The sequence below is a fragment of the Pundamilia nyererei genome, unplaced genomic scaffold, assembly GCF_000239375.1.
Source record: "Pundamilia nyererei isolate P.nyererei 1_Seehausen unplaced genomic scaffold, PunNye1.0 scaffold00052, whole genome shotgun sequence".
Taxonomy (NCBI): Eukaryota; Metazoa; Chordata; class Actinopteri; order Cichliformes; family Cichlidae; genus Pundamilia; species Pundamilia nyererei.
In genome coordinates this window covers 2,040,426-2,063,130 of record NW_005187453.1, presented here as the reverse complement: position 1 = coordinate 2,063,130, position 22,705 = coordinate 2,040,426, and the positions used below count along the sequence as shown (strand labels likewise).

Sequence of the window (22,705 nt, the reverse complement as noted above, 5' to 3'; positions counted from 1 at the left end):
TGTTTATTTTATCTGTTTATTATTTTTCTTATCCTGTTCTCACTGTCTTTCCTATAAAAAGTGCCAAGCCTCTGTTCACGACGTGAGTTGTTCTCAGCAGCTCACCCGTGTACACGTTTAGCAAAGAAAGTAACTTTGTCTCATTGTGTCTTTATTTCTCCTGGGTTTTTTACAGAGTTTTCCCCCAACACTGTGTTGGATCAAGGACACATCTAAAACCTGCAGGAAACCGGCTCTCGAGGCTTGGGGTTCCCCAACCCATTCACTATATGAATCAAAACCTTTAAGATCCTACTGCAATAAGCTTATTACTCAAAAAGGCCCACACTTGTGTAAGATTAAATTAGCATAATTAACCCGCCAATAATACATCAACAGCATGCGACATTCAGAAAATTTGTGTTTATTCAGCAATTTTGGGCTTTCACCAGCACTCAAGTGAAAGACAGCTGTTAGAAAATCAGTCATTATGCGATGTATCCTTTTTTCTCAGAAATGAATGTAACTCAGTACTTGAGCACAAATGGATAAACACTCATGTGAAACTGTACAAGCAAAACTGTTCTTATTTTATTGGACAACATCATTTAAAAAGAAACGTGTGAATGAGGAGTGCAATGACTGTCGTGTGTGTGTGTGTGTGTGTGTGTGTGTGTGTGTGTGTGTGTGTGTGTGTGTGTGTGTGTGTGTGTGTGTGTGCGCCTACCCTATGATTGGGACTCTAACAGCAGAGTTTAATGACTCACAGCATGTCATCCAGTGGAGGTTTAATAACGCACTTGCACACACTAGAGATCAGTGACTCCTCTGTAATTACGCACCGCTACATAACGCAACACTTAAAAGAGCTCTGTTTAAGTGCTCGCACTCTTGCTCTCATCCTTCTTGGACAATTTAATGAACATGAATGCTCCTAGACAGCCAATTTTGTGTTTAATGCATGCATGTGGCAGATTAGGAGAGATGAGGGTACTTGAATGGCAGTTTTCTCATTTTGTTTGAACAGTGTGGAATGTTAACCGGGGTAACAAAAAGAAAGCAAGAGAGAAGTGATTCACTTAGGGAGTGAGGAATCTGTTTATGATGCCCATGTTGCTTAGCAACCAGGGTGTCATGGTTACCTGCCGCATCCATGGTCCAGGCACAGTGGAGAGCAAAAGCTCCCATGCGAGGGCAACACGAGAGACTAGAAACATTTTGTTCATTATCTCCCCACTAAAGCGTGAGCCGTCTTTCTCCTCTACAATTAAAAGTCAACTCAAACCTGCCTGACTGAAGGTAATGCCAACAGCCCACTCACAATTAAGGAAATGGGGTTTCTTATCGATGGAGAACCACTCTGAGAGTGATTTAAACCAGGGTTGGAGAACAACTGTTGTTTTTGTTTCCAAAATGGCCACCAATTGTGGCTCAGACTTTGGTGGGAAGCCAACGCCTTATGAATCTGCTGCCAAAGAGCTAATGCAATCCCAGGCCTGAAATAACCCTCACCAATCAATATTCAAATAGCCCAGGCCTGTCTGTGCTGTACCTTTGCACAGCCTTTTGCACTTTCTCTTTTGGATGGTGAAACGATTTTTTTTTTTGTCTTTTCCCTTTACTTTCCTTGAGAAATATTTGCAGACCAACAAAGACCATCCCTGAGCAAGTTCCTCAGTCTTTTTTTCATTCTCTTATTCCTTCACAACAACTTTTCTGCAAGCCAGTTTGCTCTCTCTCAGCAGTCTGTCTGTGGGAGATGGCAGGCTGCCATATCACCATAAGCAGGTGTTTTTGTCAACAAGCATCCCTCAAGGTGGGCACAAAGCAACAAGAGGAGTTCCTCGAGGGCACTCACAGAGAATAACCTTCCACTTATCCCAACAAGTCAGTCATCCCTGTTAAGTCTTAGGTCATCTTGAGACCATCCATCAGTTAAAGCTAATAATGGCAGCTACTCTAATACTTCTTGCTTTTTATCTCTGCTTTTGAAGTTGTGTAATCTTAAGTGCAGCTAAAGTTTTTAAATGTAAAACAAATTAATTTGTCCGTGGTTATCATCAGTGTTGGGTCATGGGTCATCTTTGACAAAGGGATTTTTTTTTTGGCAGTGAATTCATATAGGAAAAAATATTTATCCATGGTTTCTACTGTGTAATAAAACAGAATACATCAGTTAGTTATTCACGATCACAAAAACATCTGCATGTCCAGATGTCACATTGCACACAGTATGAAAAATATTCAAATAAAACAATGTATTAAGCATTTAGTCTTAATATTGTGTTTAGATGGCAAGTTTCAACTATGTTTCCAGCATTCCTCAAAGTTTCAAACAAAATAAATAAATAAATATTCTGATACTAACACCTGCTTCCTGAACACATTTTAATGGAAAAACAGTGACAATAGCAAAAGCTATCATCTGAGCTTTTTTCTCATTAGGATAAGCTTTAAAAACGGCTTTTCAGCATATTTCGCTAATTGCTAACAGTTCAGCTTCAGTAACTCTGCCATTCTGGTTTGCAGCCACTTGTAAAATTCCTTATTTTAATGAGAAATATCGAGAAAATTCTGCTGGTGTCACTGTGGGGAGTGAAATGATCTATTCCACTGGGAGAAGTTAACCACTGGCTCCATCAAAGAGTACTGGTTAAGAGGAAAGCTTCAATAATTGATGAAAACAGAGTCATAGGTGGCCGGAATATCAGAGGGAGGCTATCTGCTGTCAAGGTAGGTAAAAAAAGAAGTAATGAACAAAGGTGTGCATGCACAAAAAGTGTGCGATGTGTAGATAAATTCATAATAAACCATGTGCATGATAGATGTTCAGTAGGGAAATTACCTTAGTCTCGGGTCTTAGTTTGCTTTACACCCACCCAACCATTTCAATTCTCCACATTCATGTTTCAACTATAGACTTCTTATAAAACATGACATACTCTGAAAAGTAAATCCTATGGAGAGTTTGAAACTTTTACTCTTGATGAGATTATAGTCTCACTTAACAACTTACTTAATGTAGCATGATGTTTATTTTGTCATTACGGTCCTATTGGGAGTAAAACAGACATAAACGCATGTATGATTTATGATTTATAAAGTAAGATGGGCCTGCTTTGTGACAGACTATTCATCACTGTGTCTGAGATGGTGTGTAAGGTCAGGTCCACCCCTTGTTCGTCACGGTCAATTAAAAGAAAAAGAAAAAAAAAAAGATGGCAAATGCTTCACATTCAAAATGTGATGTCTCAGTGGCTACATCCATTTTTTAGATACAGTCTATGACTGCAATGACGCTCTTCTTCTCAGAAAAGGTGGAAATACGCGGTCTTATTTAACATAGGGCAAATGTTGTATTTCAAAACACTTCTTGTTCAAACATAAAGATGTAAAGCTACTCATGAAGATGATTACAGACTGTTACAGTGTTGGGTAATAGATGCTACAGTAAAGACTTGTGCTATTAAAAAGTAGGCTGTTATTTTACCGCAGCAGTGGGCAACTCATTTTTCCAAGGGGCCACATGAGTAACTGGGATTGTTGTGGAGGGTCAGACCAATAAGCTTATAAAGAGACTAAATTAATATTGAGCAGATTATTACAACAGTCTCAGTTTCTCATGTGGCTCCTTAGGAAGATCAGTTGTCCACCTGTGAGTTATAACCTTGCCTACGGAGAAAAATAACTTGTTAGAGTATGTTTGCATTACCAAATACCATAAAAGTTTCTTCGCATTTAGCTGGTGCATATTGGTTACAGAATCCTCAGAGGCTGTGAAGCCAACTGTACATTTATCTCTAAGTGCATTGACTTTATCTCATTGAAGCAAGTTGATATTGACCACCTAACCAACATCAAGCTTATTAATTTCCCTTGGAGCAACATCTTTAGCTGAAATAAAACCTGGCCATTGTGGTTTGAGACCACTTCACTATCCAGAGCTCACCCGATACGTCATCAGCAGGCAGATCTATCTGCCAATATTTGCATTTTTAAACAGCCAACATATGAAAAGTTCAAATGTAAACAAGAGACTAATAAGAATAAGAGAAAAAAAACACTAAAAACACTAAAAACTAGCTGGGGTGACCCGAGTCTGGCAAAGCGTAAATGAATAATCTATGAATTGTTTTGAAATAAAACTAGACTCATTTTAAAAATGCAAGATATAATCAAAGAAAGATAACATAAATAAGCACAGATAACATGTTTTGTGCATTAAGGGGGAAAAAAATGAAGTTAAAAATCCTATATTGGTGAGGCTCTGCCACTTTCTTCCTTAACAGACCTTCTTAACATGGATGAGGTACTTGTTTTAGCAGCTGATGGACACTTGCAGCATCACCCTGGAAGAAATTAATGTGAACATCCACAATGTAAAACCTCAACTTCTGCTAAAACACTGACTCACATGACTGACACAACCAGATGATTGGATACCTTCTACTTATATGCCAGTTAATCAGAAGAGAAAACATGGCAAATGCAGATTACCAAATCAAATAATGTTACTCAACTAGAAAAATGTTTAGTTTCAGGTAGTTATAGTTTTGTAATTTAACATAAATTCAACAGGGAAACTATTTTTGCTAGTTCTTTTTAACACACTGTAATGCGGAAGGATACCACATACTTCTATATTCAACAGGAAGATATATAAAAGGACAGATAGGGCTAACAGAGGAGCAGAGGGCAAGGCTAAAATGGGAAATTGGGAATGAAAAGTGACACAGAATCAGGATGAAGTGATGGCAAAAGAATTTAGCAGGGTTTGAGGCGGAAGAAAGAACAGGGCTGGCATGAAAGATAAAATGTGTGATCACAGCAGAGAGTAAGAAAGAGGAAAAGGTCAAGAGAAAGCTGATTTTGGATAAGAAAAGGTAAGGATGGCGATGCACTTATGCATGTGAGAGCACGCAGATGGTCACAAGTGGAGCTTAGCCTGTGTGTGAAGCAGTGAAGCTAAGCCACAACAGCAGCTGCCTAAAGAATCTGAGTCATATAGAGATCAGGAAGAAAACCCTCTCATCTCGGCCATACACGCGCGCACACACACACAGCTAAACATATCAATACCTTCCTCAAAAATAACCAAAAAAAAAAAAATCTAGCTACCGTACAGTTACTGTCGATGACAACTTTTCAGGATTTCTCTGTCAGTACCGTGGTGGTTTCTTTCCTGCTGGGAATTTCAGTTTCACTTTACATCCTTTTAAGAACGACACATACTGAATACAAAATACTGTGGCATGACATAAAAGAGGAAAATTCTTTGATCACCCACGAGCTGTAAAGAGACAAAACCATGTCCCCAGTCAGATCATCAGCACTTTGGAAACATTAACTTGGAACGGTTGAAACAGATGAGCAAAAAGTGATGTTTAAAAAAGGCAAATGTATATAGTCTATACAATAAAAGCACAGCCCAGGAGAGCAGTTTGGTCAGTGTAAAGAGAAATGCCACTGCTTAGTTCAGGCGCAGCATTGCCTAAACTTTACAATATACATGATTTTGGTTGGTTTTAAAAATTTACAGTTTAATACTGTCTCAGCTTTCAAATTTAAAAATCATGTGAATTACTCTAAGAAGTGGAAATATTCTTACTGCACCGTTTTGATCTTAAAGGGTCTGAATACCTGAATCTGATCACAAAATACCTGAAATTAAATCAGAATGACTCACGTGGAGTTGAAACCCTACTTTTACATATCTGTGTGTGTTTCCTCGTTTATTCCTGCATGTGCGTGGTTGTTTATAGCAGGGCTGTGTGTTAGTTTAATAGCTTTGAAGGTTCAAACTGTGCTGTGTGAACAAAGAAAGAGTGCTGCCTGTTGCTGAGATGCCAAGATCCATTAGGCTTCTAGGTTCTTGTTTAGGGCCTCAAAGGAAGTGTAGCATATAGAGCACTCATGGACTTCCTACCACTTCCTTATCATCTGTGTTTCTCAAAGATCAGACAATTCAGTTCTTTCCTTTCTCCCAGACAAAAAAAGCTCTGCTCCTTCACATGTTCAGTTATGATGTGCGCAATCAGCCTTTCAACAGAACAAAGACAGAGAAAAAGTGAGGACTTAAAGATAAAAACAAAAAGATATGAGGGATGATGATATGGGAAAAACGACAGAGGATAGTAAAGGAGTGTAAAGTCAGAGAGGAGAGCTTTTTACCTCATAGAGAGCTATTATATTAGCGTAGGCCAGGTCAAAACATTACAGATGCTTGACTTCGATTTCCATTCATTATTTAGCTAAGTAGTCCCTGTAACAATTTATGGTCCTTTAGATAAATTGACTGCCATAAAGTTGACTCCGTTCAACTTCATTACACAAAATACATCACCACCACAACCTATACTCTTCAATGCTAATGCACTGACATTAAAACAGGAGCATATGGTGTTTGTTTTTTTTACACTTATATCATCTCTCTTTCATTTTTTGCTTCCAGCAAAGACTAAACAACTGGCACTAACTTCCACAGGTGAAACACACAGCAGATGGTGCTGATGAAATGTTAGAACACAGTCTGTAGTGCAACATCTATATTCCACTGTCATCAACTCACAGATAAGTCGTATTTAGTCTCCCCAGGTGTGAAGCAACAACACCGAAAGCTAATTGTCCCTAATCCCTTGACAATTATGAAGATGTAAGAAAAACAAAATGCCTGGCAGATATGATGGGTTAATCAATTAGATTGTAGCTATGGCAACAAGCTGTCAGCCTTAATTGGATATTCCGGGCCCTTTGAGTCAAATTGATCGAGGCTGGTAGCATCCCAAGGTCCTAATTTAGTTGGTGAGATACTGTTAAATGTAATTTAAAGGTACAGGGAAAGGTTGGATCAATTTCACATGCTGTCCTTTGAAAATTAAAAAAAACAAGTGTGTCCAAGAGAAAATAATAATACTGGTCAAGACCTCGGTTAAGTGAGCGTTATCATTTTTTTTTATACAGTACAAAATACAAAGCACAGCAAAGGCTATACAAATTTTGATCCAGGACAAATGCAGATGATAGAGGAATCATTAATGCATATCTATTGAGCATTGAGCTGCTTATGAAGCATTTCAAAACCACAGACTTCCAGAGAGTATCACAGCAGTGGTAGAGGAGCAATCAGAACCATATTAGAAAGCATTATGGCTGTTATCATCTTTTTTGCCCCCAAAATTCGAGAGTTGAAAAAAAAAAAAAGACGTTATAGAAGTGACAGAAGTTGCAGTTCCTCTAGGTGCCACTTGAGTCAATCCCAACAGACTCCTGCATTGAAGTACTTAACTTTAGAGCGAGTTTCACATTCTAATAACTCATCTCAGTTAGGGCGTGCCGGCTCTGACTGGCAGGAGACCAGATATAGTGAGGCCGATCAGGCCTTACTTCCACTATCCTGAATCATTAAACTGAACTTCAAGTTACTGTGAGTGCTCTTGGAGCCTTTTAGAGCATTTTTAATGGATTATCTTACTAACAATATAGTTTGTTGTCTGGTAAAGGCCATCCGAGACGTTTGTGCTTCACTTTTATTCAATGATATTCTAGTATTTAGTCATCCAGGTCATGATAGTCTATGAAGCTTGGAAAGTTTGGAAAGCTGTGCTACCAGTGCAGTTTTGAGATCCCTTCCCAGATGCCTCAACCCCAACTCACATCGTGTGTCAGGTGACCTTAATAGATCACATGATAAGGCCAGGCAAGGTCTCACAATGGTTTCACCTGAAACCATTTTTACACCTTGGCTCCTAAGGGATAATCCAGGGTTTAAACACCATTTGGTTTTACTTCTCGAACGAGAGTAAAACATCTCCAAGAAACTTAAAGAAGTCCAGCTGCCTTCTTTCCAAACTCCTTAGACATTCTAGTATTTTACTAGTCTCCTACAAAGTAGATAACGTATGTGTATTTGTATTGGAACTGTTTTGTTTAGGAATGTAGCATGCTAACTAAGATAGCAAGTACTAGCCGATAATGTAGCACGCCACCCTTCCATCCATGTAACGTAACTCTCAAAGGTCCAGCATAACTTCTGTCATGCTTGGGAATAGAGTCCAAGAACATTGGGTAAGGTCATGGCAGCTATGTTCATCTTTTATACTGTCTATGTTTTTTTGTTTGTTTGTTTTGTTGTGTTTTTCCTGAGCCACAATTGACCATATTTAGACAAGAAAGTAAAGTTTTCAACTATTTTTTGCTAGTCTGGTTAGTATGTGGATATAAATTGTATAGATGCATCTGAGATCACTCCACTAATATAGCAACCTGTAAAAACACTTTAACATGCTGCAGAATTGACACAGTCAAACATTATATATGAGATAAGTGAATTTTAAATGCTTCACAAGACAAAAATACAATGAAAAGGTCCACTTCAATAACTGGCAAACGAACCCTAGCAACAGTTAGGTCTAAGATGTATAACAGTTTAAATAGATGAGTTTTATTAAAAAGTCAAACTAATTACTGTCATGGACTGAAAAATGCTTTTGTGCTTCTTTTTTTTTCCTCTTCCAAGGCCTCTGAATTGTCCTCACAGCCTTTCAATAACCTGCGTGAGGTGAACATGGTTCAGGAACACTTCTGTCTGTTGGGCTCAGACAAATGAGCCATAAAACCAGCCAGTATAGGTTAGGTATGAGGGCAGAACAGGCATCAGAAGTCAGAAAGACAAAGCTTTTCTCAAAGTTGAAACTAAACAGGGTCATTCGTGACCGTGTACCAACACAGACTGCTAACTCTGAATCAAGTATTGTGGGTGGAGGATGTTTGATTATAATAGATCAGCTGTGATGTTGTTCCAGAGTCTGTCCCAAAGAGAAATGAAGATAAACAGACTGTTTCTGTGTGTTTTCCTGGGCCGCTGTGCAAGAAGTCAAGCTGTACCTAATTTTGCAAACAGTGTACATTTTGCATTTTATGATTCCATCTTAAGAATTATGTCACCATGACAGAAGACGCAAGGGAAAACCTGCTCTTCCACTTAACTGATTTCCTATAAATTGCCAAAAGATCATAAGATTAAACTTACCTTTAGGGCTTCGGAGCGGTTAGCCAGCAGTCTCTCTATGTTCCCAGCAGCCGTTGCCACCAGCTCCTGCGCATTGTTGGACTCCACTCTGAAGTGCTTTCTGTGTTTATGATATATCTAAGACAGTCACAATAAAAATTCTGGGTCAGAAACAACGTAACATCTGTCTATTTTCTATTCACAGACAGATGTGGTGTAACTAAAATTAAGAACGTTACTCTGCATTATTGCCCATCTTCTATATTTCATCAGCCTCACTGACCAAAGCACAGTGATTTAGAAAAAAAAAAGCCTTATGTAACTGTACCATTTACTCTGCTATGGAATATGTCCCAGCAAGAGTAATAAAAAAAGCACAAATGCCAAACAGCCAATTATTTAGAAGCCTAAAGAGATTTCACTGTCCAACATTCAAAACACAGAGCTGAGGCATGTTCATGTAGGCACTCAGTGAAAGACTGGTATTAAAAATGATACTATTAAATGTTTGATTCGGATTGTACTAATACATTGTTTTATATTTGGAATTTGTGTATGTATAAATACATTTGAATTGAACATATTAATGCTAGTGATTACTATAGCTTTGGGGTGTTTTGAAAGCTGAAAATGAAATTTCCGCACTCGTGTGCATAAGCTGATACCAGCATTTGAGGTTGTAATTTACATGAGTCAGCATAACTGTTCAGGCAGCATTGTAACACCCCTTTTCAACTCCCCCTGTTTTGCACATTAATCTCATTCAGCTGCCCATAAGACTTCCAAATACATTTAATTCTTTTTTGGAGTGATACGCCATCCCAGAACATCAAATGAAAATAGGTTTTGTAATGATTTTTGCCATGTTTTAAGGCTGAATGCTTTTATTCTCAAATGGATCCAAAGTAGCACATGCATTATATCAATCAATGTGGATCTAAAAAGCTTCTTCTCCTCCTCATGTGTTTGTGTTTTTGAGTGTTTAAGTGTCTGCGTGTGTGTAGGAGCTGTAGCTATCACAGTAGAGAAGTGAAGTTAATCTCATGTGAGTGTGTACAGTGTGCTGGTGAAATGAAATGATGCAGATGCAGCGTTATGTCTAATGAGAGACTACTATATGAAGACTGGTGATGTGTTGTGACACCTGAGGTCGTGCAGAGAGAGCTAATGAGACTAAGAGTATTAAGTGACAGAAATTACACATAATATTTTGTTCTCGTCCTGTAAATATGGATTTGAATAGATATACATTTATTTATAGAAATCGTTTGTGCACAGTTGGTGCAAACTGTAAAAACAATAACGATTTATTAAGCACAGTGTCAGTACTGGTATTTGGGGTGTATGATAGGTATATGATACCTATGTGTGAGACATGAAAAACTTCAGTTTTGTTAGATATTTATTAGTCTGGGTTAACCCCCATTCAATCTATAATGTGGGATGAACATAGTAGCTATGGCACAAGATTTTCAGAAAATTTGGCCTTGACTTTGAGGTTGAGATCACTGAGATTTGAACTCATCTGAGATGTTTAGTAGATACATGTATTGTATGAATTTGAAAATGTATTTGTCGCTTTGTTCTTGAGTCACTGCATTCACAAACGTATGTGTCGCCTCCATCACCCATCAAAAAAAAGCAGGCAGAGAATTAGTAGGACTCTTTATGTTGGCTGTGTGGATGCTCTTAAATCTTTGCTCTGATCAAAAACATCAACCAAGAGCGTTGCACCCCTTTATCCACAAATAAGGAGAACTCACTCATATTTCAGTTCACATTTGAAATCTTACTTGGCGTATATGCATGACAGGCAGTCTTACCTCTATTAGGTCCTGCATGCCAGTGGCTGTGTCTGTTAAAGCGATCAAATCTTTTTGCATTTGGTCCACCCATTCCTTTATCCTGTAAACAGAAAAAGAAAGTAGCTGATCATTCCTTGGCTAATAGAAAGTCTAAAAATTTTTTATTCATTTTGAATGCAGCCATTGCAATCATATGACCTAAGCTGGCCTTTATTGTTTACTATATCAATACCTATGCTAGATTATCTATATAGATCCACTGGAGGGGAAGCGTGATATAATAAGTGTTAGACAAGATAATGCATTACTCTACTCCACAAGAGCTGTGCATTAAGGCAAGACCTATTCAAAGTTGGCAGCATGAGAGTATCACATCCTCAGAGGTGAGATGCTGGTTAATGTATTCTTCTGATGTGAAAAAGGACAGAAAGAGAAGAAAGACATAAAAGAGCAAGACAGAGACAGATGAGCATTTATTAGGCTTTAGATTTATGTAACTTCAAAACACATCAGAACACATCTGAGATTTCGTTGTTCAATTCGAAAATAAATTATTCATTTTATTATTTACTTATTTATCAGCCTTGTTGCATTTTAACACATCAGTACAGTCAGTAATATGCTATGAGATCTACTTTAAGTGATGCCTTCTTTGTCCATGAATTCAGTATGTCTAAACAGTTGGAAGGAAAATGAATGCCCTCCAAGATAGCTATCACCATTTTAAAGTTACTGGTTTCTTGGTTTCCATTAGAGCAACAGCTGCTAGTCGCTGATAGCAGATAATGATAGAGGGTCAGCACACATGACTAGAATAGAATAGAATAGTCCTTTATTGTCATTGTACATGTACATGTTCACACATCCTAATGAATTAATTTAAAAATAAGACAATATGCTATAATCACCTGGAAGCAGCCTTCAAGATAATTTAGATTTTACTTGTAGGATTTATGACTGCATGGACTCAATGCTTCGGTCAAAGCAAGGTTCACTGAGCACATTAAGCAGAGTTTGTGAGCCCAGCTGTCCATAAGGAAGAAGGGGTGGGGCATAGCAACAGGTGACTAATGGGGAAACCGTGAGCATGTGTGGATGTGTGGATGTGTGTACTGTAGCTGTGCTCTATAAAGTAGACTTATTGGTCCATTTTTTTCAACAAGAGTTAAACTTAGTCTTGAACAGCTACACAAAATGTCATCTTCAAAGCATGATTTCACTCATAATTATTTATCCTTTGGAAAAATTATCACTTTTTTTAGTGAACAGTATATTTGAATTAAATCTAAGTGTGAAGCATTGAAAGTTGCAGGGTGAGTTTAGAGCTTTTTTGTGTAAGGGCAATAAACAATAAAATATGGTCCTGAGAAATGATCTAACTACAGTAGCTGGGTAGCTGGGAATTAAAGTGACCATTTCCCTTTTGTGTCTGCTGCTCCTTAGACCCTTTTTATGATAGATTGTAGCATCATGTAATAAAACGAACTGCTAATGTCTCATTCTGCCTTTTTTGTAAGCAGTCTGATTTTTATTTAAAAATCACCAGAGTGACTGCTAAAAGTAAAAATAGTGTTCTGATTAGTTACATCCATAAACAAACATTCTCCTCTTATCAGATTTTTTTCCTGATCCCATTGCTATAATAAAAGAAATGGTGAAAACGGTTGTGAAAACAAAAAGGGAGAAACCATCTAAAAAGGGTCAGTGAGCTGTGCAATGCCACGCAGCCTGTTGCCTGCAAGGCCACGAGAAGGAGGAACCACATGCAACTGAGCCAAGTGTGAGACCTGCTGGGACTGCAAGACTTTTGGCTCTTAAACTTGTCTCACTGGGCAGTTATTTTATGACAGGCAGTTATTGAAGCCCTTTTTTTCTGCCCAATTTCTAGTCTGAGTAGTTTGAGTACTACTGATCTGTTTTAGCAATGTCGCCAGACAAGTTTGTGAGTTATGGGAAATGCAGAACCCCACATTGCTCTTGGGTATATGACATTTAGCCTGCTTCACCGGACTTAAAGCCACAGTAGAGTACAGTGAAGTTTGTGTGAAACACATGTCTTTAATATGCAGAAGAGGGGTAATGGATATATTGGAAAAAAATGGTAAATGGCCTGCATTTGTATAGTGCTTTACTTGGTCCCTAAGGACCTCAAAGCGCTTTACACGTTCAGTCATCCACCCATTCACACACACATTCACACACTGGTGACGGCAAGCTACATTGTAGCCACAGGAACAAAGGATGTTAAAGTAAAGCTGCATGGCAGAACAAAAACAGGAAAACCTCAGAGGAGATTGATTGATATAGTGAAGGAGGACATGCAAAGATTTGGTGTGACAGAAGAGGACGCTAGTGATAGACTGAGATGGAGGCAGATAACCCGCTTCTTCTATGGTAACCCTAGAAGAAGAAGAAGGAAAAAGAAGAAGAAGGAAAAGTACCTTAAATGGAAAAGAAAGTCTGACGAAACAGTTAATTAAAAAAAAAAGTTTTTTCTTGTGTCACAGGTAAAAAAAACACTTCTATGATACACCTACGCTTCCTCAATTATAGCTTTTCCACCAATCGTCCTCACTCCTCTGTCCTTTAGATGCAACTTTGACATGATGCTAAGATTGATTTACAGCTCAGAGGCAAGATGACAAAGGACAGAATAGATGAGGAGGTAATGAAGTCAATGTTCCTTCCCAGTGAAGAGAGAAAAGAAAAAGGAGAAACTATGATAGAAAACCTAAACTGGAGCAGAAAAAAACTGGATTCCAGTGGAAGAAAACAAAAATTAACAGGAGAGTTACTGATTAGATGATTGATCACAAGTAATCACAAAGGCAGATAAAGACAAGAAGTAAAGAAAGAAAAAAAAGAGGGGACTAGTGAAGCACTGACAGTGATGCTTGCCCTCACGATGACTCCGACCTCTGTTCAGCGTCAGAACCAGCTGTCTGTCAGCAGCACAAATGAGCTGAGGGGGCAGCAGCTGGACAAACGGACTTCAACAGGCAAACTGACAGTAAAAGTTTACTAGATAAAAGTTGGCTTCATGTCAGCTTATACTGACTTCCCTGGACTTTAAACATGCTCACACTTTGAGCCTGGAACAGTTTTATACTCGTTAGACACGAAATGAGAAGCTCTCGAACCATCTCACCCACGCATCTTGTTTATGATAGTGAAATGTGACTCAGTGCACATACGGTACAGATCATCCCAGGTTCACTGAATTTAGACAGTTGGGGACACACTTGGTTGGAGTTTAGACAAACAGGTCATCTGAGGGCTCCCGCTCCAACTCTGAAAGGATGACATTAAAATTTCATCACGTTTTTTCCACGTCCTCAGCTGTATGCACAAGTGTGCCAATGAGTTAAACGGTGTGAAATTAAATGAGGTGCTAGCCAGCGATGTCAATATTGCTACAACAGAAGGATAGCACAGCAGAAACTATAGTGTGTATGTCACAAAGCATGACACTTCCTCACTACTAAATGAGCTGCTCCCTTGACGAAAATGATGTGTCTTAATTCGTGCTTGACCCCTGTGACCGTGAGGAAAGTGGTAGCCTCACAGCCACAGGGGAAAGTAGCCCATCCCCCCTTTTCTTTTAGCCTCCATTGCTCTAATGACTGCCTCTCTTAGACCATTTGTCATATATACGTGTGTCTATGCGTGCGTACGTCCTTGTGTGTGTGTCCAGGTTCATTTGAAACCAGAGAAAAGTGGGTTGTACAGAGGTTAGATGGGAGTTGCCAGGGTCAAAGGTCAGCAGGAAAAGCATAGACCATTTCAAGAAGCTTTTAATGTAATGAAATTGATGAAATTGACACATTTATGCCTGCGCATTTTGAGTGATGGACCAAAGGATGACAAAACCCTTACTAGTGAAATTGATTAAAAAATTTTTTTTTAAAAACTACAATAAAGTTGTTTTTTTTAAAAAAGGTAAAAAAAAAAAAAAAGAAAGAAAGGAAAAGGGAGGTGAAAAAACATCGTTTTCAACATCCTGACTCACCATAACAAGCTTAATGAAGGCCAAGTAGCCTCGCTGAGCCAGTTAAGAGTAGACTGTCATATTCAAGGGTTGAATGCTGGGAAGTGGACACAATCCCAGAATAGAGAACATGACTCAGCATGAAAGCACAGCTGCCTTACTTCTGACCACTTTATCCCCTCTGGCTTAGCTATGTGTGACTGCTGAGGAAATTTGTGCTCTTCTCTCTCCCATTTGTACACTTCAAAACCACAACCTCAAGCTGTTAGGTGCTGTGCAGCAATCAGCTTGAGGTTTCATACCCTTTTATAACCGATAATGAGGTTTCATACACAAGTGTAGTGGGGTTCATACATTAAGAGAAGATAAATGTGATTCTATGCTAAAAAATAGTAAATATAATGCAGCAAGGATTATTGTTCTTCAGTAAGTTAGCATTGTTCAGCTTCCATTGACAAAATTTTAATGGGATTTCTTTTAACAGGTGTTTTTATTTTTACTGCAGAAAATAAGGTATGATTAGCAAATCGTCTTAGGAATAATAGCTTCAAAATTCACATCTGGGGTATTTATATACATACGTCATGTCAAGACCATAAACATATCTAAAGCTTTTATTAACTACAGGCTTTACAACCATTAAAAGTTTTTATTTCTGAGGTTTAAGACTTGTGTCTGTAATCCTCCGTTAAAGCCACTTGTCATGAAATAAGTACTAATTAATTAAAAGTGCAACTGTCAACTAAAATTGACATTTTAATGATAATTTCACTCTGGAACTTGGATTTTAATGTCAGGCTTTTGGCCATCATTCCGCTAAGAAGTGAATGCGGGCAGTGAGAGATGCCAAGAAAAAGTTGGAGGAGGAAATGCAAAAGTCAACCTTTTATAATTAAAACGTCTTTAGCAATCCTGTAAACAGAAGTTGTTTTTTTAGACTTTTGACTTTCAACTTCTTAGCAAATCCATAATTCCAAATCAAATGCACAGACTCTAGCAGTGACTGCATTACTTCTTCGTGGCATAAATTTAAGTGTAGATTCAACAAGGTGCTGGAAACATTGCTCCAAGATTTTTCTCCGTAGAAAAATAAAAGCTTCACATAAAAGCTTCACACATTCACTGTTGATTTAACTGCACATACATGTAATGCGAATCTCTTGTTCCACCACATCCCAAAGGTGCTTTGTTGGATTGAAATCTGGTGACTGTGAAGGCCATTTGAGTAAAGTGAACTGATCGTTATGTTCTGGAAAGTAGTTTGAGATGATTTGTGACACGGCACGTTACCCTTCTGGAAGCAGCTATCAGAAGATTGGTAGACTGTGGTCATAAAGGGATGGACATGCATGGGTAGGGCCCAAAGTGTGCCAAGAAAATATCCCCTACACCATCACATGATTAGCAGCCTGACCTGTTGATAGAATGAAAGATGGATCCATGCTTTCCTGTTGCCTAGATTGAATTCTGACTGCCATCTGAAGGAGGCCACAGAAATCAAAGACTCGACAGTGTTTTTCCAGTCTTTCATTGCCATATTTCATTGAACCCATGTCACGTGCTGCCTCAGTTTCCTGTTCTTAGCAGACAGGAGTGGTAACAGGTGTGTTTTCTACTGCTATATATTTAATTAGGTTCCTGTTGTCTTCCTATTAGCTATAAGCAGTCTAGCCACTCTCGTCTGACCTCTGGCATCAACAAGGCATTTTTAACCCAGAGAACTGCCCGGCACCGGATATTTTCTCTTTTTCAGACCATTCTCTATAAACCACAGAGACGGTTGTGTGGACAGAAATCGCTGTAGGTGAGGAGTTTCTGAAATACTTAGATAAGGACCATTCTGAAAGATCCTACAATGGCAAATAAATTACCCCGGGGAGAGATATTGAGGAGACTGTTGTCTTCAAAGGTAGTTTACTTAGAAAGATGGTTACTGGGCCAAGGGTAACTGGAAATCAACATCGGATATAAGCGGACTGACTGGGGCTAACTCCTGCCCCCTAGACAGGAAGTGGTATTTTCAATATGCTTTAACAACATGAACACATTTTTTAGATAAATGTCTCAAACTGTCCTTGAATACGACTTTGTTTCTACTTTTCAAATAGTGAAGCCCCATCATTCAGAGTTTACATGAAAAGCACACAGAATTTTTCAACGGGTGTGGAGTTTGTAATCCAGCATTAAAAGACCGTTCCCAGATGGAGTTCAGTAGAAGGACTTCCTCCCAGTATTTTTCTCCTATCTGTACTTTTATACCAAATGTATTTCTACATCTTTATGAGGAAGCAGCAAGGGATTTTTAAATAAATACCTCACAGACTGTATTCTTATGTTTTTTGCTGTCAAAGCGTTTGAAGAGTTTGTCATTAAACACTTTTTTTTCACATCTCACTGGTTAGCAGGCACTAGCAGTTCGATGGCAGCCAAGTCTTCTCATCTCACTTGAAATGTATTGTATTAATAGTCCAATTTCATGCAGCATGAAGTAAATCTAGGAAAAAGCACATCCGTTTCTTTGTTTTCAAACATTACATAACCTTACATTGTCATTCAGCAGTAGGGGTTTTCAAGTACGCCCAAATCATTTCCAAGCCTTATTGCTAGACTTTTTGTTTTCTTTCCTTCTGTTTTACTCACAGAGAAAAAAAGCAAACAAATCTGACACCCAGAGCCGAGTGAAAATCTAGAATATTGATTAAGCATTGTTGGACGTCATCCTTACTGAATCACTGAAAAATCAGCCTCACACCACCTCAGAGGCCCAGCATGCTCGTGTGCAAGCAGCGCACAAGAATCCAGGGCTCAATATCCAATCTCAGAATTTCCACTCCAGCGCCCTCTTGCCTTGTAAACATCCTCATGTTTTTATACTCTGAAGCCAGTCTGCAGATCCACATCTGATCTCTTAATTCCATCAAAACTGTCACGGAAAAAGCATCCAAAAGCAAACCCCCTCCCTCCCATCAAGTTGAGTTATGGTTTCCAAGAGTGGGTGACAGTTTGAAAGCTAAAATCCTCCTCTAATAGTAGTAATTTGGGCTTCTAATCTGTTCTTAGAGAAGAACAAGCCTGATACTATTACTGGAAGCTGAGAACATGCACAAAAAGGATAGGGATGTTTGAGGATGCCAGAATGGATGTAATTGAGCCATTGGGGGATAGTGCATCTAATAAGCAGCAAGCTTGACAGAGCATTGGAGAAGACAAACAGTCACTTTCTGCCCCTCTTCCTGTCTTTTTCTTCGTGCCTTTCCCTCCTTTCTTACATGGGATTTATCCCTCTGGTGTAAAGCTACCACTAATGGCTTAGTATACTATTTCTGCTTGGGTCTTTCCTCTTAATTCACTTTATTTTGTCTTTCTCCCTCCAGCAGTGACACTGCTGTCTGTCTGTTTGTTGTGTCTAATTTTGCAAATTAGGACTTCATATAGTGAAAGCTTACATTTCCATCACATAACCTACCTATTGCTTCCTTACCAAGTTTAAATGAACTCGGAGTGCTAGAACTTTCCTTCCTCTGCCCCTCCCCCAGCTGGTTTTCCTCCTCCTACATGTATCACAACAAAGTACGAAGGAGACAAGTGATGATATCTTCTCCTTTATTGAGGTCAATAACACCATAATTGCAGGCTTTGTAAATGTCTCTCGGCCTCATTATCCTCTATGGTAGGACGTTATTGATGCTTCAGCCTCTCCTCTATATTTTCCTCTTAGCGAGTCATGCAGAGCGTTTTAGCCTAGCCCCCTGCCTAGCTCTGAAGATCTCTGTTTAAGTAAAGCCTTGACAGTATTTATTTTTTGTGCTCTATCAAGCACTTACGTGAGGGTAATTACAGTTGCGGAAGAGCTGACTTGACATTGCATGAGATAACTTTGAAATGATGGGGCAATGCTGGTGGGCAGTCGTGCATGGAGAGACAAGGTGTAGGTTACAGGAAGTTGATTCCACTGGGACTGGTTTTATAGGTGAACTTGAATATTGAATTATATTGTTATGCTAAACTGAACTTTTGAGCAACACTTCAGGTGTTTACTTAGCTTTGAATGGCAGGATTTGTGGGATGTTGCTTCATGTTTTAACTGTGTGGGGCTTCCTGGTCAAAGACAATTACATAATAATCTGATAATTTGAGCACCAAAAGTACCACAAGGTATATTTACAGAAATCTTTCAAGTTCTTTTTCAGTTATTCATTTCTTTAGCACAGCTTAATTTTAATGCCTTGTGTAACACTTTTGGATGTCACAGAAAAAATAAATTAATGATGCTCAAAGTAAGATGATAGTGTCTTCCGAGTTTCTGTGAAATTAACTAGAGAAAAAAACCCATAAGATGTCCAAGAATTACAGCTGTCACAGAAGATGAGCTCAAAGTGACAGCCTGAGAAATGGTCCCCAAAAAGGACACTTTTGCAGGAGAGAGCATACATTTGTTATAGTTTTTTGGGGGGCGTTGGTTTCTTTGTTTGTGTTTTTTTTTGAGGCTGTGGCTTTTCTAAATGTTTTGATTGGAAGATCACATATCAATGTAAACTGATATACTGTATATCAATAGATAGATAATGATCCAAAGACATTACTCCAGATTCTCAAACCTAAGGACTGACTCTTGACAAAACTATGACTGTCAATCAAATTAATCAAAATATTTAAATATGTTATATAGGCTCAGGTTTGACATTTTATTAGAAATAAATATATAGAACATTGTAGCTGGTCCCTTATTTCCCAAGTGGTGGCACAGGAAATGGATGAGAATGTCAAGAATTTCAGCAAAGAAGCATTTCCTGGCGCAACCCTCAATTTATCCAGGCTTGGGACTGGCACACTTCTTTTAGTTAAAAAAAGATCACCCTAGTAGCTGGACATTACTGTAGAGCAGGGGAAAAAAAATCGCAGCTATTTGACTAGACGATTACGTCCTCTGCTAATGCCTTTGCCCAACCTCCACCTCTCAACTACTTTTTTTTTTTAATCCTTTTAGTTTTTCAGCAAATACAGATTGCCTTCATGGCTTTCTGTCAGACAGGCACTCGAAAATGACGGTAATCAGTATATTTTAACCAATGCACGATCTTTCCCCCAATCCTTACCAAATAGTTTTGTTGCCTAAAGTGCAGGCAAAGTTCTCCCGTTAGCTCAGATACCTCCACCTGTTGGCAGAAAAATCTTTCTTCTACTTTTGTCCCTAGCTGGTGGCTGGCAGGGGAGGTTGTCCACAAAGCCAATACGTCGCTGTGGGTGCCGTAGGGTTTCCATCTTGGTCAATGATGCACTTCCAGGCCTTGTGGTCTCCTGCCTTCACCTTTGCTTGCTTGAGGGTTAGACGTCCTTGTCTAAGATTGTCTTCAATTTGCTTGATCCAAGTCTGCTTGGGCGCGTCACGCTTGATTCTCCAGTGGGCGGGTTGCTGCTGCATCAAAAGGCGATGATTTCTCATGTGGCAGATGTGGCCAAACCATTGCAGTCATCGCTTCCTAATCAACTCTTCCACTGGGCCTGCTGGTGACATTGACTACGTATCACGCTGCTGATGATCACAGAGGGATCGCAGCGTATTTGGAAGACCTCAAGCTTGTTGAGGTCATGTTTGAGGATCTCCGACCCATAGGGAAGAATGGGCAATACCGGTGTGTGGTACAGGCGAATTTTGGTGGTAAGGGTGACGTTTGTCTTCTTCCAGATGTACCATCGGAGGGAGGTGAAAGCTGCCGCTGCTTGACCAATTCTTGAATGTATTTCCACTGTTGATGCCCAGTAGCATCTTTTGATATGGGCGACATGGGCGGTTGCCCAGGGCGGCATCGTGGTGGGGGCGGCATCACGGACATCGGCAAAAAAGTTGCTTGTACTCATACTCTCCCGACATCATGCCAGTGCATTTTGGGGATGTCATAGTTTTTTTGAAAATTCTACACGTGAAAAGTGAGCGCGAGAGCCCTCGGTGACGAGACAACGAGGCTCCAGTTACAGCAGTGCAAGTAAACAAACAATAAATATAAGAAGAGTAAGAATATAAATATACACTTTAGGACTACGGGTAAAGGGATCAATAACAATGTATAATTTACAGTTTAATGATTTAAAGTCTCACACAACCTGTCGAAAGGGCAGGGGGGCCAGCTGCTTCCAAATAGAGCACATTTCATTCATAATGTTGTCAATCCAAGCCCATTATGTATTCATGATTTGAATCCTGGGTTGTGTAAAATCCCAGAAATAAATCCGAGACAAAGTGAATCTGTGAACCAAGGAGTAAGTCTATTAGGTTATGTCGTGGTCATCCATGGGTTGGGGGATAGGTGTTCATACTGGAGTGCAAAATTAAAACCAATGGAAGATGGACAAGAAATGTTCAAAGCCATCAGGTGCTCAGTTTAGAAAAAAGAGAAAAGATCAGGAGGAGAAACGAGCAAAAGATACAGGTAAGCAGATGTGTCATTGGATAATGACAGGTCATGTATCCTGAAACAATCAGAATCAGAATACTTTATAATCCCTAAGGAAATTATGTGGGTTACAGTTGCTCCAAGAAGAAACTGAAAAATAGTAACGGTAACAGACTACACTCCAAACAATAAATTATGTTACAGATTTTACACATTTAAGAAACAGCACCAATATATACAGTCCAGCTCCATCCCCACAACATTACTGGCCTTGTGGGTCAGTTTATTTAGTCTGTTGGCATCTGTGATCCTCAACTTGCTGCAACAGCATAGAGCAGGGGTAGGCAACCTTTCTGATGACGAGCCTAAAATTTCCTCAGAAGTCAGTGTGCTATTTGATTGCATTAGCAATACATTTAATAACACTCTATATTAACAGTTACACACTATATAGAACCACTTTATAGAATTATATTTGTTTGCAGATGTTGGCAGCTATCAGCGAAGAGTTATCAGCTATTTTGAAACAAAAAAAAGACACTTTTTATCCATAACAAGAACTCCATAACAGCGAACTGTACAACAGAAAATGCAAATGCTATTTATGGTCTCCTCACAACAATGATAAGAAAAATAAACTGAGCCAATATGGCATGTCTGTTAATAAACATGTTAATCTGATCTCTGGTCTCCCACTCAGAGACACAGGTCTCCGAGTGTCCATCAATTAGACGGCTACCTGAGGACACTCTTCATGTGACAGAAAATCTGCTCACACAGATATGTAGAGCCAAATACTGTCAATAGGGCCTCTGCAATGTTCTGAAGACAGTTAAACTTGTCAGGTAGTGATGTCCAGCAGGTGAAAATGCAAGCTCCATGAACACGCACAGCTATGGATTCCAGCTGCTTCGATGTTGCATTAACTGGCATTAACTCAGCCAGTTAATGCAAGACAAATCTAGCTGCTCATACATACACCTGAAAATCCCAAAAATGCATTGTGAATTCTGTCTCGAGTCTACGGATGTATCCGTGTATTTCCGTGGTGCCGATGCTGAGCGGACAGCTCCTGAAGCATTTGAAGTGTCGAAATGTGGAAAGCTAACAACATCCCTCTCACCAGTAGGCTAAGTTATTTTTAGCCAATTACAAGTTGAATCTGATAGTTGGGGTTGTTAGCTAAGATACCGTCATTAAGACGCGGCACAACTAATGTGTCTATGCGAGCTATTTGCGATGTGCACCGCCATTTATTTTTTAATGCACCTTCTCAGATTAATTCACTGCGTGTTGTGCCCAGGGCTGGACTGGGACAAAAAACTCGTCCCGGACATTTTGACTAAAGACCGGCTCACCAGGTATTAAAGCCATAAAGCCTTTGAATGAAAACTAACGCTGTTGTGACAGTGATGTACACGGTCTTGTTGGTATATGTATGATTTCTATACATTTTACATCAGATAAAAACTTTGGTTCTAAGCTTCATATAATTATTTAATAACAGCCAGACATTTTAAATGAGAATAAGAAA

The 22,705-nt window shown here is 39.1% G+C and overlaps 1 protein-coding gene across 1 annotated transcript in view; it reads right to left on the bottom strand.

The window, feature by feature from the left end:
- cacna2d1a (calcium channel, voltage-dependent, alpha 2/delta subunit 1a) overlaps window positions 1-22,705 on the bottom strand; it is a 110,778-nt gene that overhangs the window by 79,253 nt on the left and 8,820 nt on the right. The window contains exons 2-3 of the mRNA XM_013910913.1: window positions 10,810-10,891; window positions 9,008-9,124 (exon numbers count right to left, since the gene is read on the bottom strand). Coding sequence (XP_013766367.1) covers window positions 9,008-9,124; window positions 10,810-10,891 — 199 coding nt within the window. The remainder of the gene's footprint in view (window positions 1-9,007; window positions 9,125-10,809; window positions 10,892-22,705) is intronic.